Source organism: Chiroxiphia lanceolata, chromosome Z (assembly GCF_009829145.1).
Source record: "Chiroxiphia lanceolata isolate bChiLan1 chromosome Z, bChiLan1.pri, whole genome shotgun sequence".
In the NCBI taxonomy this organism is placed as follows: Eukaryota; Metazoa; Chordata; class Aves; order Passeriformes; family Pipridae; genus Chiroxiphia; species Chiroxiphia lanceolata.
In genome coordinates, this window is record NC_045671.1 from 7,924,678 (window position 1) to 7,942,745 (window position 18,068).

Genomic DNA, 18,068 nt, shown 5'->3' on the forward strand with positions numbered 1-18,068 from the left:
TCATGAGGTACCTGAACAGAAGACACAACCTTGCCTTGCCCTCTTAGGGCTGAACAAGCCATTCCCTCAGCCACCACTCATTCATCCTGTGCTTCAGCCTCACAACCATCTTTCCAGCTTTTCACTGGCCTTGCTCCCATCTGCCAAGGTCTGCCTTGCATCAGGGAACCCAGAACTGGGCAGAGTACTCCAACTGTGAAATGGCAAAAAGGGGAAACCACCACTTCCACCAGCCTGTTTGCTATACTCCTTACTTGTTTTAAAACAAAAATGAATTCAACTTCATATGTTGCAAGTCACTTTCTAAATCCACAGCGGCATGAATCACCACTACACAAAATGCTACAACATAAGGAGTCAAAAGTTTGCAGTGACAAAATTGAAAAAAAACAGTGTACAAAACAGAACAAGAGCCTCTTGGTTAAAGACCGTCCAGAAAACAATAAAAGATAATATTTCCTTGAGGAGCACTTCTAGAATGATGCACACTCTGCCAGCAGAGAACAGACAATTTTTGAATTGAATCAAACATTGAGATGCATCTGACAAGACAATGAGTTGCAAGGAGCAGAGTCATTTTGCACTCTCCGTAACCCATACAAGCATGCAACTACTCTGCTGCTGAGAATTGAGATGGGGTTAATTCCCATCTAACAGATATTCTATTTTAGTCTGCTAGTGGATGACCGTTTCACTTTGTGGGGTCACTGCACAAGACATTTAGGATTTTGTGGCTTGCAGATGCGCTGAATCACACTGTAGAACACAGCATGAATCTAATGAAGCTTTCCCCACCCACCCAAACTGCCCTACTGACCACAAATCTTTTAGCATCAGGAGCCTGGCAGATGGGAGAGCTGAAATCCAAGGATAGTTAGGTCACAGGACAAAAATCCTGATACAGGCATAGAGTTCCTCACTGATGGGAAACGTTTCTGAAGAATACAAAACTCCTTCAGACACAACATAGGAACAAATTAATTCTCTCCTGCATTAGTGAGTAATCCAAGCAAGTAATCAAACATACTCTTCCAAAATAGACCGTGATTTTTCCTCCTATCTTTTCTCAGGTTTTACTGACTCAGGGAAGAAATGTACATCACTACACGCTCACTTTCAAGTCAAAGAAGTTGATATGGTAGCACGTACCTGTACTACTTGTTTCTGTGGTTGTGTTGGCTGTGTGGTTGAAATTTGCGCTTTGTCCCGAGTGCCCCGGGTACGTTCACTTCCCACCGAAGTCATCATTTACAGTATATACAAAACAATGTATGTACAAAATAGAAAATCTGAAAGAAAAAAAAAGAGCATGAGTTAAGGCAGGTACTGATTTTGATACCCAGGTAATACACAAATGCAACCGTTTGAACTCTTCCTGCATTTACCTCTAACTCTATACAGAGACGCATGAGAAAGCAGCTTTAATACACTATTATTGGATTTATCACAGTCTTTACAGTAAATGGGGAAAAGTAGTGTATAGAAGCATTTTTTGTCAGTGGATTGGGATCTGTCTAGATCTGTACTCCAGACAACATCTAAATCTCACAGCTTTTCCCAGTTATTTAACGTACAGACTTTTCGATCTGCTACTCTGATGAAATCTCAGCTTCAGCTCCATCACTCCTTAAACTTCTTTAATACCTGCCATCTTATTTTGATGCCTGGACTTTAACCAGTCAGAAGCCTACACGAAAATCACAATCACAAACTGGGTAGTTCCTCTTTTCTGTACCATCAAACTGCTTTTCCTGCACATACACAGAGGTCACAGCCTACTTCTCACTTCTCACCTCTCATTTTTAAGAGAAACTATGATGCTTACCTTTAAATCCAGCCTCTGTAGACAGTATTTTTGCTTTTTGTCCCTCCTATTTACAGAAACAATCTATAAAACTATTACCCTGCTTTAAACATGCCTTGGTTGTATGGCAACAAAGAAATCCAAAAGAAAACCCAAATCCCACACACATATCACTGCTATCCCATTTGTGACTCCTGGTTGACATTCTCATTCATCCTCTAGCATTAAAATTACTTTGAAAAAAGACACTATTATTCCTCCTGTTTGTACAGCATCTAACAGGACTAATCGATGAGCATGGCTTACAGCAGCTATGATAACTGGAAACAGATCTCTCACCTGGTAACAATGGTCATAGTCAACTGCCTGTTTTCTGTCCCCATAACACTGGAAAGTAAAAAGGCAAATTTCTGGAACTAAGGATAACTTGGTGCAAGTGGTGTACCTGGGCAGTATGAGATGTGCAAACAAGCAGCAAAGTGCTCTCACTGCAGCCCCAGTGTATGAGCAAGCTTCAGCACACAACCTGCCAGGGCAGCAGCTTTGTGCACGCTGGCCAGCACCCAGCTCAGTGCACAATAATGCTCACAAGGATGTGTTCAATACCCAACTGCTCAATGGCAGTCACAAGTAATGGGTACTCAACAATCAAAGCTGCAATGAGATGCTTCAGTTTAAGCATCGATTCATGATGCTCAGGAGCCTCATCTACCATCAAAAGGTCAATTAACCCCTTTATCATCTAAATCTATTCTTCACTTCAGAAGTACATTCTTGTTGGTCAAAATTGAAACCTGACATAGAACTTCTTTATGTACAAGTCAAAGCATTCAATAATGCTTTAATGCCTGAGAATAAAGTATATTTCCACATGAAAAGGCCCGCCTTTACCAGGAACTGAGTGCAGTATGAGCTGAACTGGAACACGGTATTTTTACAGTTTTATGAATATATTCACCAAAGCCAATATGTCTCACCATCTCCTAAGTCAGTCTGACTTTGTTGCCTTCTAAGCCCAGAACACACAGGCCTTCAGAACACTGTCTGACCCTAAAGGCCAGATACAGCCAAAAGAGAATTTACACAAGCTCCTGACACCATGTCAATGGAAAGCAAAATACTAAGTAGATGTGGAAACATTTTGACCAGAAAGTTCAACACTTATCACTGACTATCTGCTTGAGTTAGTTTTTTGTTTAGTTGGGCTTTTTTGTTTGGTTGGGTTTTTTCATTTGGTTGTTTGTTTTTTTTCCCCAAAGATCAGTCTGTTCATCACAATTTGAACATAGCACAAGGAGCAATGAAAAAAAAACCCAAACAGAGCACACAACAGAGAGGACTAACTTGCTTTAAAGACAAGCTAATAGTTTCAACAGGATTTTCTGGAATCAGCCCACTGTGACTCGAGATTTGTTGATAAATTATAACTCCATTGGGTCTCAATTTGTTCATAATTTCTGAATTAACATCATATTTATACAGATTGTGGTACCTAGGAATGCTATTTTCCCTTAATTTCACCAAAGCTACTCAAAATATTGTGATCCATATTTTAGACAGGACAGCAGGACACAAAGAGTTTTCTGGGTGTTTGTAAAGCACATGCTGAACTCCAGCCTACAGCCAGGCAACCTATAGTACCCAAAGTGGATTGTGTCTCTTCTCCTTTTCCTATCTTGTATTTTTCTGTGTGTCTCTGTGCCACCACTGCTTAAGACATGTTTGTTCTTCAGGATGAAAGGATACTTTAAGAAAAAAGGCAGGTGCACAAACATTTGAAACACTCCTGGGAGATGAAGAGGCACAGTAAGATCAGGCTGCCGTGGGAACAACACTCAAACAACCTGAATAGCATAACAGGGAATTTAAAGGAGGTCCTTGTCCTCCTGACTGTGCAGCCCATGAGCAGCACAATTTTGGTTCAAACCAAAAAACAGCAAAGGTACAGGCAGCGGGACTTGTACTTGCTTCAGACCAGCGTGGAAACCCACACTCAGTATGACAGTCCCCATCCAACCAACAAGGACGTGTTATAATCCACCAGACACAATCCAGTCTCCTTAAAAGCACAACTGGCAGCCTGCTACAAAGAGAGCTTCCAAAATATTGTTATTTTATTTCAGACACTGAGCAGTGCTGAGGCTTCACATCCGACCACACCTACTGCCCACTCAGGAAGGGACAAGCAGAAGGGAGGCAGGGAGGCACTGCCTTCAGAGCACCACAGTGACTACAGTTTTGAGCATTAAGTGGGATATTATTGATTCATAAGATGGTGCTGAACATTTCCTTTCTCACAAAGCAGCTTCTTATTCTCTCCAGCCCCTCACATTCACCAAGTGTGTTTGGAAGGCTGTTGTCATAGCAATGAGCAGGATATCACAAACTGATGAACTTAATTTTAACCATAGATCAAATGGGGAAAGAAGATGAGAGACTGGGAGGAAGAAAACTCTTAATTAAAATCTGTTTAATAAAGATTAAAAAGAAAAAAACTCAGACAAACAGATGCTTCAGTTTCCATGTCAGGGTCTGGTGCACTGCAAAAGTCCCTCATCAATAGTTAATACCTGACCTTGCAGACACGTTGCAACTGTAGCAAACAGCCAAACAACTGCACTTTAAAGAAAAATATACACGTTAAATGAAATTAGTAATAGTTTCATCACTTTCTGTATACTAGTACAGAACTCTAGTAAAACAGGAAAAAGCACTAAACAAAGACAGAGGGCTTCCCAAAACTTGTGTAAAGAAGGTAGTTGAACTTTCTTGCATGTCAATTAAAAAAGGACAAGATTCCTGTAAACTTTTTTTTTCTAACTGCTGTAGTCTAGGACCTCCAGACCAAGGTTGTCCTTACTACTTTAAAAAGAAACAAAAACCAAACCCCAAACAAAACTAAAATTTAAGAATGCCTCGTAGTTAAGTAGTTTAGAAAATTGCTCACTTCAGTGTGTTTAACTTCTCAAGCTCTAAGGAATTCCAATTCCAGCACTTCTTGATAAAGTAAATAACTAGACTTCACAGAGCCCTTTAAGAGGAAAATCATCCCAAATTTCAATCTTTCGGTTTAGTTTTCTATCTTTACAGCAAATTTTAGTACAAGGGTCTATACTACAACTGCAGATACAGTACTGTGTAACATGGAATGGCAACAATTACTCCAGTTTACAAAAGCAGTAACAAAGTATTGACATCTCAACACCCAACCTTCCTAAAACTACCAAATCCTGCTCTCTCCCAGTCTCCTTATCTTGTCTTATCCCACACATTTAGTTGGGTTTCTGCTTTGGATTTTAGAAGGAAAAGAGGAAGGCAAAGAATCAAAGAGCAACTGAATGCACATCAACACAAAAATCAGGTTTTTAAATCTATCAGAATGTTTTCTGTGATCTTTTGTTCAACCTTCCTTCAAGCAAGAACTTGTCCTTTTAGACCCAATGAAGTCAGAAAAGCTACAGATACAGAGAATACTAATTGACTTGACAGGGTTGCAAGCCCCTCAAGACTCAGGAAATCTATTCCTGAACTTCCAGGAACAGACCAGGCATGGCAATACCACCTGACTTTCAAGATTCCTCTAGAAGTTAAATTATTCATTTCCATCAGCTGAACAAAACATTTGCAGTTTCAGTTCCTTTCCTGAGGCAGTCTAAAGAATGCTACTTTCTTGACTCTCTGGACAGGGAGCTGTGATAAACAACACGTGCAGAAATCTCTCTGAACACCTTAGAAGTGAGATTGCTTTTTTATATTCGAAACATAAAGCTACCAGTCAAGGATTTCTTACAATGACAGGGTTGGGGAAAGGCTGCAGGACACTGCCTGGTGAGAACACAACTACTGCACATGAACTGTGAGCTCAGATTTTACTGCTATGGCTGAAGCATTATAGGAGCATGAGGGGAAAAATTATGCCTGCAAAGCATCAGTGCAATGCATTTCCCTCAAGTGCTGTTGTCCAAAACATCTCCCCATCTTTATTGCTGCTTGAAATGGGAAGAGTGTGCAACAGTCAGATGTTCCTCAGAAGCAGAGCTGAGGATTCGGCGTGTGTACTGTCCCAAGCAACTACACCAAACCTGAGCTCATGGAGCCTGGGAATACTCACACGTCATCTTACAGTTTTTTGTGGTAAATAGGAAAAAAACTGACCTTCATCAATGGCAGAACATCACAGGACAGAGAAACTGTACTATTTGTATGCTCTCATGTTCTACCAAGGAAAGAGTACTGCTGGGAGTGGCCAGAGTACCAGCACAAACACATAAATTAATACATAAACTTCCAGTTGTGTTGGAAAACTGTAGCAAATAACCAAGTGAATATTCTTACCCACCTTTCTTAAAGCCCTCTGAGTTGTTAATTGAAATCATTATCCTGCCAAGACAATCTTTAATTAGCTAAGAACACAACCTGATCTGCAGAAATCAACAATTCCTCTTTAACACCAGAAAAAAAAAAAAAAAGTTTATTTTAAGGATTAATCTAAGCATATGCTATACAAAGGAAGACAAATATATAAATAGGTCTTACAAATAAAAGAAAAGACACCATTTGGAAGAAATTTAGGAAGAGAAAGAAGTGCTTATCCTCATAAGACTGGAGTTAGGCAAAGGCTGGTCACACATTCAGAGCCCAAAAGCATAATATGGACAAGGGACTGAAACAGTAGGTTCAATCCACTAGTAGAGCATGTTTCAGTCATGAAAGTAAAGTAATATAATTAACATTATTTAAAAAAAAAAACCTCTAATCTCACAATATCCATCTTTATTATTATCCCAGTGTCTCTGCCTAACAGACACAATTTCACATTTTAGTATACACTAGTGATTCTGTAGCTGTAATCAAAATCTGCCAGTTACACTCAATAAACATTCTACAGACTTGTTCTAATCATTTCTTTATAAATATTCAAACCTCAGAGGCAACAAGTGCCCTTATTCATACACAAATTTCTGAAGGAAGAAATTCGAATTTCACTGGTATTAAAAAAAAAAGGCAATCGCATCAAAATTGGAGAAGTCTTACCAACTTCCACCTACTTTCACACAACCAAGGCAATCTTCAGACCGCTAAAAACCTGGTTAGCAAAACTCACACTGCTCTGCTCTGTCGAAAGACTCCTGAGTGACTGAACAATCAGAAGGCAGTGAATGTCCTAGAACATTCAGAGGACTTGACCTCGTGTTTCAGACATCAATATCTACAAAGAATAAGGTCCTCCTCCCTGTACAAATCAGAAACCCCACGATTGCAAGGACCTGCAAAATGCACTACTTACCCGCAGTTACCACTAATTGTAATGATACTCTAAGTAACAAAGACACAGATAAACTGCATGCTGTTTTCCAAGCACCACACTCAGGACTATCAGAACTAGAGAACACAGACCAGACAATAGTTGTTGCCATGAACTAGACAAAACAAAACAAAAATGCACGTAAACAAACAAAAACATAAAAACCCCACAAACACACCAAAAACGCCCCAAAAAACCCAAACCAAACAAACAAAAAAAAAGATTAAAAAAAAAAAAGACAAGAAAAAAAAGGCTGCATTGGTCCACATAAAAATATAATATATAGAAAACAGGAATTCTCTTTGACAGGTAGGCAGTGAATTCACTTTTGAAGTATGAGAAATATTTCTGCTGACAAATATTTCAAGGAAAGCTTTGGTCTGTCCAAATATGCTAAGGCCTGAAGGGAAAAATACATATTTCTGTAATCCTTGACAGAAGACCCCCATTTCTTGCCCTCCGTCAGAGAGAAGGCTTTTCTTATATGAACCCTCTGTAAAAGCCACCACAGTAGAAGAGAGAACACATCCTCATCACTGACCACACAGCATGCTGAACTGAACTGTCAACTCAATCGGTATCTCAGGTCAGGGAGCACACAGAGACCATAAGTAGCTCAGAGGTGACACTTGGACACCCACACACAAACTACTTCCTCTTTTGACAGGCAGAATGGAGCCCAAGGAGATAAAAGAAAATACTCTCCAGGTCGATACACAGTATACTTGCTTTATCCCCTACTGCTACAGTCCGCGCTGAAGAACCATCAGTATTGCAAATCTCTCCATATCTATTTCTCTGGGTTTAGAACAAACAACAAAGAAACATAGAAAAGGTAAGGCCCTTGGTGGTTTTCCTCCTAAAGTTTCCTGAGTAGCATCCAGTAAAAGGGTACTACAGCATCTACAACTTCCAACAATGCTGGCAGAACTACAGCCTGGTCCTCCCCTGCAATAGACACTGCGACTGAATTATACACTGTATTCACTAAGAGGTTTGGAAAAAACATCAACTAGTACTTAGAAGAGGAAAAGTTTATTGCAGATGAGGAAAACTGAACTAGCAGGCTTTTCCAGGTTGAAAATCATTATCCTCTGCAGCCAGAACTAACACAGCCTTCCCTGAAGTCTCACACACAAGCGCAGGACAGATGAGCACAGTTTAGGACAAAAAAAACATGACCAGAGTTTCAGTTCCCATTTGGGACCTGGTTATATATCCATTCAAAATTCAGCCCATAATTTGAGCAAAACCCAAACATTACCCCATTAAAATCAAGTATCAGCTCACATCTAATACCACACAACTGTGAGCCACCACCCCAAATGGCACTCCTGCTCCCCTGCTCCTTAACCATGAAATATTGCTACTTTCCTTCCTTCAGACTTATGATCCTGCAGCTGCAGAGGGAAGTCAGTTCAGTGGGTTCACCCAGGAGCAAACTAAACCCTCTAAAACAAAACAGTGAGTCAGTTGAACAAGCTTACCCAGTGGAAAACTATGTGGGGCTATACAACTGCTGAATCTGACACGAGGGACAGGGATCAAGTTCATGAGGAAAGGGGGAACTTGCTTTTCAGCAACCATGTACCACAGACAAAATGAGAGCTTCAGTATTTTGTTTTCCTAGGATCCAGTATAGCACAACTTGATTGTGGTCAAGCCCACCACACACACAAACAAAACAAAAAAAATTCCTTATAGAGATTATTGAAAACTTATAGGGAGAGGCTCTGAAAGCACAGTGACCTTGAATATATCACTATCTTACAGAAAAACAGAGACTTGTATCACTTCTACTGAGGAACACTCCATGCTCAGCCTCTTTGATACCTGTTAGCAACCAGTAACTTCCACTGAAGAAAATAGATGAAATGTGGAAGTGCTTCTATCCAAAGAAGAGAAGGGTATAATCAACATTAGGACAGTCTCACTGACACAACTTATGTTACCCTATAACAGTCTTTTCCCACAGCCACAGAAGTAAATGCCTACATTAAGCTTCAGGCATTAAAACAGAGACCCAAACTACCCCGAAGTAACTTAGTCACCCAAAACAATCTTTAATGATTTTGTACACACAGTTAAATATTCAATGCTTTTGCCAGTCATCTATGAATTCCACTTTTGCAGGAAAAACACAATTAAACGTCCATCCTTTTCCCACCTCGGCTTGTTCACTCTGCCAGCTCATTAAAACTCACAGCAGCCCCTCTGAGAGGGAAAGGAGGAAATCCAGACAAACTCATTCAGGAAGACAGGGCTGGGTGACTTGGAAGTTCTTCAAATGGCTCCCTCCACCCAAAGAATCACCAGGTAAAGCCTCTGCAGACTCTAATAATCCGCACAACTTTCCAGCCTATTCCACGGTGAACTCAGGGGTCAGCAAGAAGTCTGGGTGAGCTCAGGGCACACACATATATATGAAGGTGAGGAAACAGCTGCAGAGTACAAACCAAACAAGTTATAGACGTTCTCTTCAAAGAATACATGGACAGACCTATGTTCTCAGGTCACACTCTGGTTAAGCTATCAATACTACAAGGAAAAAAATATTTAAGTGGCCAAAGCATCTCAGATAAGGCTGAAGTACACCACTAAAGCTGCACAGGACTGACGACCTTCCTGTACTAACTGTGACTGACTTTTCTCAAAACCACTGCTCCTCACTTCTCTAGTGACAATGTCAGCAGGACACTTGCAGAACAGTTAAAGGTTGGGCTATGACAGTACACACACACGGGAGCTGCCACCAAACATCAAGGACACTTCAGGCCTCCAGTTTGTCAATAGCACCATTTGTAAGAACAGTTTAAAAAGAAAAAAAGTTCAGTGGATCTTCCCCCATCCATCACTACCACTACAATCAACAGCTAGCTGTACCCACAAGATGAATAATGCCTGTCACAAACAAAGAGAGAAAAAAAAAAGGTTGTTAAGTAACAAATTAAAACCTTTAAAAAAATTTATTGGGAAGGCTAATCCAGATTAGACTGGTATCAGAACAAAACAAAGAAAACAAAAAACAAACAAACAAACAAAAAGAGGAGGGAAAAACAAGTATTGGGAACTGTTGGTTTCGGTTGTTAAGCTGCAGAAATGCATAATTCAGCTACTGGCTCTGATACAATAGCCCCTAAAATGAATTGCTTTTTCCACAGAAAAACAAACCAGGTAAGAAGATTCAAGATGAAACCCAGGTACTCCAAACGATACCAAGAAACAGGTAACACCAGCCACGACAATCCCCCCCCCACCCCGGGGGGAATTCTCTTTGAGTGGGTGCTCGAAACAAGGTGGCACACAGGAAGCAGCACCGCACACCCCACATCTCCCTGACAGATCACGAACACACTCCGTGCTTGCGCTCTCCCTGCCCCCTCCGGTGTCACCAAACCACGCTCTCCTGGAACAGCTTCCAAAGGAATTCTTTGAATAGAAACAGATACAAGCAAGAGGACTAAAAATAGCCCAGCAAGAGCAGAGACATTTGTTACATTCTCACACTTGCGGAAACACACTCGACTGCATTAAAAAAAAAAAAAAAAAAGGCACGTAGTTAATTCACACTAGAATTGATAACGAGGGACAAAGTAGAAAGTGCCACCACAAAAAAGTTTTGGAGGGGAGGATTAATTTAGACTCGTCACAGGTCACATTACAACACTCACAACAAAAAGCAATGGTGAAATTACAAGCTGCAATGATTTTATACCCTTTATATAAAATCAATGATTTTATATATATGCAGGAAATACACTGTGTAATCAATCTGTAAACCTATATCTATATAATGTGCTAAAAACGTCATGATATCAGATTTTTTGTTTTAACTTCAGAGTTTTGGTAGCAACACCAAAGAGCTCAGTATCATTCCCACATCTGAACAGAGCCCAACTCCTTGAACTAGACACCAAAGGAAGACCACCAGTACAGATCACTCCCTGTGATATGTTCACATTCAGAAGACCAAAGAAGTCTTGCCAAAAGAGACCAGGAGTCTTACTGGAAAAAAAAATATTTTAAATAAAGCAAGATATTCTGGAACATCTTTCTATATTTATCCCCCAGATGATGATATTTCTCAAGGTTCATCTTAAGCAGGAGGACTATCCACCAAAGCAAAAAAGCAACTTTTTTTGCAGTGACATAAAATTCTGCACATAAAGTTCCAAGAGGAGGAAAAGAAATAGTTTGTAAGGCAGTATTAACCATTTTCTCTCTTAACAATCTTTACTGTACATAACCTCTTAATGAAAACTATGGGCCATTTGGTTTAGTCTTCCAAAGTGAAACACTGTGAGAAGTGAAATCCTTTTACCAATGCACTGTCAGGTGCTCAGAGACAACCAACCACAGAAACAGCACCAAGAACTGAAAGCCATCAAAGAGCATTTTCACTTCTCTGTTACCTCTGAATTGCTCCTTCTATGGTCACAACCGTTATTACATTTTTGTCTACCTTCAAACAAGGCAGGTTTGACAAGTTTCCTTTGATACTACTCCTCATCTTGATTTGCTTCAGTCAGAAAACGTGGTTTTACCTCAAGCTTTCCCACATGATTTTGAGCATTATTTTCCTCACAATCACAGCTTCTGACCTTGGTGTCACATGTAAATTCACTTACACTTGTTCCATCATTCTAGAATTTACAGGAGGTCAGGTCTGTCCAAAGAGATGGAGGATTAACTATCTTTACAACCTCAAATGTACCATGTGGTAGAAAGAAGCAGGCAAATAAAGATCCCTCTACACAGAATTAGAATCTAAAAGCAGGAATAAAGTCATCCAGGCTGTTCTTATCTTTAATGCTACATCAAAATTAAATTCATCACTCACTTCTTAGTTTCTTAACCTTTCTATAGAAGACACCAAAGAGACAAGCTGCCCACATGGGACATCAAATTGCCCAATTTTATTGCATTTAATTCACTATTCATTTTCTTTCCAACCTAAGTAGGGGGGAACTTCCCATAGGCTCCTTCTAAGACCCACAGCTACTGTTCCAGCCCTGTCTTTACCTTTTTCTGCAAGTCTGGACTGACTTAAACATTGTTTGGCTTCCATGCATTTTCACTCTCCCTCACCATTTCTTTCCAAGTCAGATTAACTCATAATAAAATTGACAAAAATGCAAGAGTAATTTTTTTTTTTTTAATTTGCAAAATCTTAATGAGCATATAAAGTTTTTCTTCAAAACTTCCTTCCTATTAATAGGCCATTAAGAAATTCCTTTTCACAGAAATGTACTTCCCTTTAACATATTTTTGTACTCTGCTGAATTACTTTAGTACAGCATAGCAATGAATCACAGCCCCTCATTCCACACAGGTATGCAGGTTTATATACTATGGAAGGCAATATTAAAATGCCTAAGTAGAAAATCTGGTTTTTTAAAACATCCCAAGAAGATAGTAGTCAACTGTGTATTTTACCACCAGTCTAAAAGAACAAGCACTCTGCTGCAAGATGAAGTTACTCACTTTTGAAAGAAAATGGACTTATATTCTTCACATCTTAGTTTCTGAAACAGCTTATTTATACTAGCTGTGCACCTCACCCTCAGTACACATGTGAATTCTTAGACTGCACCTAGAACACACATTTTGCTAACTGCAGTGTTCAACTCTAGCTACAGCATTAAAATATTACAGGTATCAGCTTTAGAGATCACACTGCACCTATAAAAACTTCACTAAACAAATGGTTTGGCAGCAACAGTCTTGAAAACCACTTCAGCACAAGATGCACTGTAAAACATCAATTTTCTCCAAAACAACCAGAAAGCTACACGTACACAGAAACAACCAAAGGATAAGCAAGGGATAACCAAGATGAAATATTTCCTGTTCTAAAAACTGCACTACGAACTTAAGTAACAGCCTTTTAAACACTGCAATAATTTTCAGCCATTTACAGAGTGTTACTTAAAAATTCTAGCAGAGCAGGGGACTGCTAAGCATACTTGCTGCAAAGGGCAAGATGACACTGTAAATAAATTCAGAAACCAATGGTAGGCAAGTTTAAAATGCAGAACAGTATGATGCCTTAAATGTGTTCTCAATTTAACACAAGACTATTTTTCAAGTTCACTGAGTACACTGCCCAAAACATGGCTTCTGGAAAACTAGTAAGAATCTGATTCACTAGAATAAAGTGAAAATAAAAATTGTAGAAGGAAGAATGCAACATGCCTCCTCTGATCAGAGGAAAAAGTCCAAGACACAGCACTCACCCTAAGCTGCAATCAGCAGAAAGTAACCACCTAAGAAGTTGTTCATTGTTGCTTTCATCTTTAGCATACTGAAATTCGCAGTTCTGCAGGGGTTTTTCGTGTGGTTTTTTGAAAGCATACAAGCCTCACCTAAGTGGTATTGTCCTTCTGGTTCCTCCATTTTCTGATGTCTAAAATTAGAAAAACAGTACTTGCCAACCTTGTTGTTATGCTCCAAAATTGTAAGGAAGAAGGTGTTAGCATGACCTTAGTTTTGATATCCGAAAGAACCCTGCCAGGAAGTCTGAGTTTTAGGGATCTGTTGGAAGATACTGTGACCCCACAGCTATATCACAGGAATTTCTTTGCAGGATCAAATGCAAAAGACTGATAGAAAGGGATAAAACAGTTCTCAATACACTGCTTTTAAACACTGTATACATACAACTGCTGACAACAGCAACTTCAAGGAGTAGAATTTTTACTTCCACTTATTCATGAAAGTCCATTTGAAGAGTCACAAATACATCCAAGAAAAACATTTTGTGCTCTTTTCAGATTTTTTTTTTGCCAGGGAGAGAAGAAAGGGAAGGAAAAAATATGTTTAAATAGATTATCTCATTCCAAAAGCCAGAGACATAACTTCCCTTTAAAACCATTCTAAATTCTCAAATGCTATATACACAATGAATAAAATCCAGAAAATTCCCAGAACACAAAGCACCAAGAGTAAGGCCTTCTATATCAGAGATTATGTTAAACTTCAATGTATGTTCTAACATACAAGCACATTTGACAATAAAAACCTTTGTTTGACTGAATTATCAGTTCCTACCAAACTTAAATGAGGAATAAAACAAAGAGCTCCAGGAAAGCAATGACATAAAGTGAGAAGAAAAACTAGGATCAAACCTGGTGAATCAACAACAACAACAAAAAAAAAGTCAACCTTACAAAGTAATGTGAATACTCTAAAGGCTGTAATTTTACTTCAGAGAGAATTAAAATTAAATAAATGTTTATCTGGAACTCACTTGCCAGCAGTTGTTTTACCCTGAAAAACCCAAGTTGTTGTTTAACTGTGAGAAGTACATTGCAGTCAAACTAAAATAGTCAGATATCCAACTGCTGCAAAAATCCTGAAAGTCTAAGTTCCAAAAACAGTGTTTTGGTTAATCCTAAGACTCTTGCAGCTGTGATGTTTTGGATTTAATACAACTGGAAAATATTCACATCACCTTTGTTAAGATAAGTTTTTGGGGAGCTTTTTATTTTAAACTGATCTGAAGCTTAAAGATCTTAATTTTATACAGTTTTTTTAAATTAAATTAAGGACATATTTACTTTTTTCTTTTAAATTATAAATGTGGGTAATTTTAAAAATACATATAACTTCTGAAAAAGAGAGATGGAGAATAGACACTGTAGTCAGTATTTCAACAAGCTTTGACACATCCCTGAAGCTTGACTGCTTGGAAGGTCAATGCACACCAAGTCCTGGAAGAGCTAAGCATAGCACTTCCTCCAGGTTGGTCTTTAAGATTTCAGGAAAGCAGAGCCACACACCTCTGTAGCCATAAATATCATAGTAGTATAAAATAGAATAGAGTCATAATACCAAACATGCATTTAGATAAACTAGCCTAGTGTGAAGTTCTATTTTCAGGCTTTTCCATATTGTCTTCAGATGAATGTTTTTAGGCTTTAACTGTAACAAAATCACTGGTGTTCAGACATAAATTTTAGCAAAGTTTAGCACTATGTTTGAGCTATGCTTATGTGAAGTCTTCCTGAGAAGCCTGAAGTTGGGATTTTTCAGGAAATACAAGAGGTGGTAAGGTTCTCATTGTACTCAGCAGAAGGACTAAGTGAATCTACCAAGAGAGTTAACTTTCCCCAGAATTACTGGGCGCCAGAAGAGATAGCTTATCCCCTTCAACATTACTGTTTTAAAAAAAAAGAGAAAAAATTATCTTTAAAAAACTTTCACAGTCTTTCCAGCGTGTCTGTTCACATACAAACTTCTGGAGAACATGGCAAGTTGTCAATGTTGCTCTATGCATACCCATAAGTGCAGAACAAAAACACATCTGTAGGAATACCAGAAGTAAGATGCAAAACAATCTCACAACTTTCCAGTTGGCATTAGCAAAGACCCAGCTGCTACCCACCAACAGAGCAACACCATTTCAAAGGACTGAAACGCAGCCACGGTGTCCAGTAATCCACCAGGCAGATTCAGCGGCCAAGAGGGATGCTGAGAACAGAGACCCCTCCCTCCTCCCCGGGTTTTTCACCAGAGCTGATCATTCCCAGCCCTATTTCACTACTCACTTTCAGTGCAGCTCATCAAAGAGGGAACTTGGTTTGTTTGTTAAGACACATCTAAGGTTCCCCAGCATTACTGGGGGTATGATTCTGCTGCTATCAACCAGACTGAATAACTTGAACAACCAAATCAAACAAGTAGCAAGCTCAGGAATACCAAATTCTTTCCCCCTTTTCCTCCATCCCAAAACTGTCTTTTAATCACCCCCAAGCCACATCCTCCTCCTGCTCCTCCACAAGCAACTCGCTGTGTCCCTCTCCCTATACATACTGCATTAGAACCTGTCTGTGGAGTCAAGGAAAGTACCATCAAAAGAACAGGTTAACAACTGATCCTAACTTTTGTGGAGCAACTGGAAAGGGAGGAATAGTTATATGTCACCTTTTCAATCAGGATCTGCCAATAAAGGGAAACTAAAATCATAAAACCAGTTCCAGGCCACCCACCACTCCTAAACAAAGTCCTGGGAAGGAAAACAATGCCAAGTCCAATTGCTAAACTCTTCTGGTTTTTTCCTCCCCTACATTCAGTTCCAGCCTCAAACAGCTACTTGATTTTTTTTGCTAGGTGGAATGGTTTTAGGTACCACAGCCTGAATCAAGTGTTCAAAACCTGCTCGTTCTGGCCTGTAAGGTAAGATGCCTCACTCAATATGTTTTTGTGCTCAGTTTTCACTTAGATACTAAATGGAACTGAAAAGTGATGGTTCTGCAGTTTCTTTCACTATGTTTTATTGTATTTTATAATGGGTGGGTCGTGAAACACTCAGAATGTCTTCTGCTGATCATTTATTTTAATGGATTTGTCTACTGAGAACAAATATAAAAGTTAGATATTCTTGCTTTGCTCTCTCCCATGACTGAGGTTCTCAAAAGCACTCCCCAGCAATCAACAGAATCAGCAAGGGAGTGAAGTCATCCAAATATTTGAGGTAGGTTTCCTAGCAGAAACTACATCTCAGTGATGTTTCATTTCAGATGACTGTTCTAAAAGAGTTATCCCAGAACTCCTGAGATTCAATAACCTTAACTATGAAAGCAATTCTAACCATCTCACTTTATTTCAACCTTCCTCTACAGCTGTAGGGGTCTTGGGGTTTTCAGGGAAGGTGTCTGGGTTTGGAAGAATATGAAAATGGGCTGGTCCGGTTCCCTTCTAATTTACCAGGACTCATATAATTCTGCAAAGTTTGGGCTTTAGTCTCATTAAAAAGTACTTTTAAAAATTACTTTGATAGACACAACTTTATAAAATGAACTGCTTGATATGCAGAAGTACAGCAGGAACCTCTCCTAAATGATGTATGTACATTAAGCCATCATTTACAATCCAGGCAATTCCTAGATAGAACACACACTGGACTTGGGCAATTCTAGCACTAGCAGACAATCAAGTATTTAACCTGTTTCCTCCCTCACAGAACTGTTGAATTAGTCTTCAGCTAGAGCTGGGACAGTCAATTACTTCTTATCTGAAAGCACAGAAATTATTTAATTTGAAATATGCATCTTACTGCATTTTCACAGCACCTTCTCTGAACCCACCCATATCCCAGACCCACCCGCTCCTCCATCGATCAAGAGTCATGAGCTACTGTTACCACCACCCATACTAAATTCAATGCTTAATCCACCTCCTTCTCAAGGGCCTGTAAGGACATATGGGTTGAGTTTGCCTGAAGGACTACAGATTTTATTACGCCATGTGGTTTAACCCAGAGAAGAAACCTTGGAGGGATGAGGTGTCTTAACAAGGTATGTAAGTACCTGGAAAGGTGCACAGACAGAGCCAAGCTCCTCCCAGCCATGCCCAGTGACAGGAACAGAGCCAACGGGCACAGATTGAAACACAGGAGGCTCCATGTGAATGTCAGGGAAAGCTTTTGTACTCTGAGGGTGACCAAGCATTGGCACAGCACAGGGTCCCCGGTGAGGGGGTGGAGTGTACAAAAGATGTCCAGACACAGTCCTGGGGAACCCGCTGAAGGGGGCCCTGCTTGAGCAAGGGGAGACAAGACCACCTCTAGAAGTCCCTGCCGATCTCAGAGAGTCCGTGACTGAGTGAAGTGAAAAGGGAAGCAAGTCCTGTATATAACAGAAAAGCTGTTATCAAAAATGCCCCACAAGCTTCGTTAGGGACAACTCAAGCTCTAGCAATTCTGCTCTGACAGCAATAAAAGAGAAAATCAACGGAATCTTCAATTAAATCAGGTAGGATAAAAGCCATTGGGACATTAAATCCAGCAACATACACTACTACATCAACACATAAAATGGCAAACGATGAAAACTGGAGTACAGGTATAAAATTGAAGGTTTTATGTTTCAGTCACAACAGAGAACTATTCAAGGAAGATAATAAGCGTCTTTTCCTAAGATGTAAAGAAGAGTTCCTGGGCATTGCTGCTAATCTGGA

General features: G+C 39.6%; 1 protein-coding gene across 3 annotated transcripts in view; it reads right to left on the reverse strand.

The window, feature by feature from the left end:
- Positions 1-18,068, reverse strand: part of UBAP2 (ubiquitin associated protein 2) — a 50,171-nt gene that overhangs the window by 26,997 nt on the left and 5,106 nt on the right. For all 3 annotated transcript variants that reach the window (XM_032676612.1, XM_032676613.1, XM_032676614.1), the window contains exon 2: positions 1,150-1,289. In XM_032676612.1, the coding sequence (XP_032532503.1) occupies positions 1,150-1,248 (99 nt within the window). In that variant the 5' untranslated portion in view covers positions 1,249-1,289. The remainder of the gene's footprint in view (positions 1-1,149; positions 1,290-18,068) is intronic.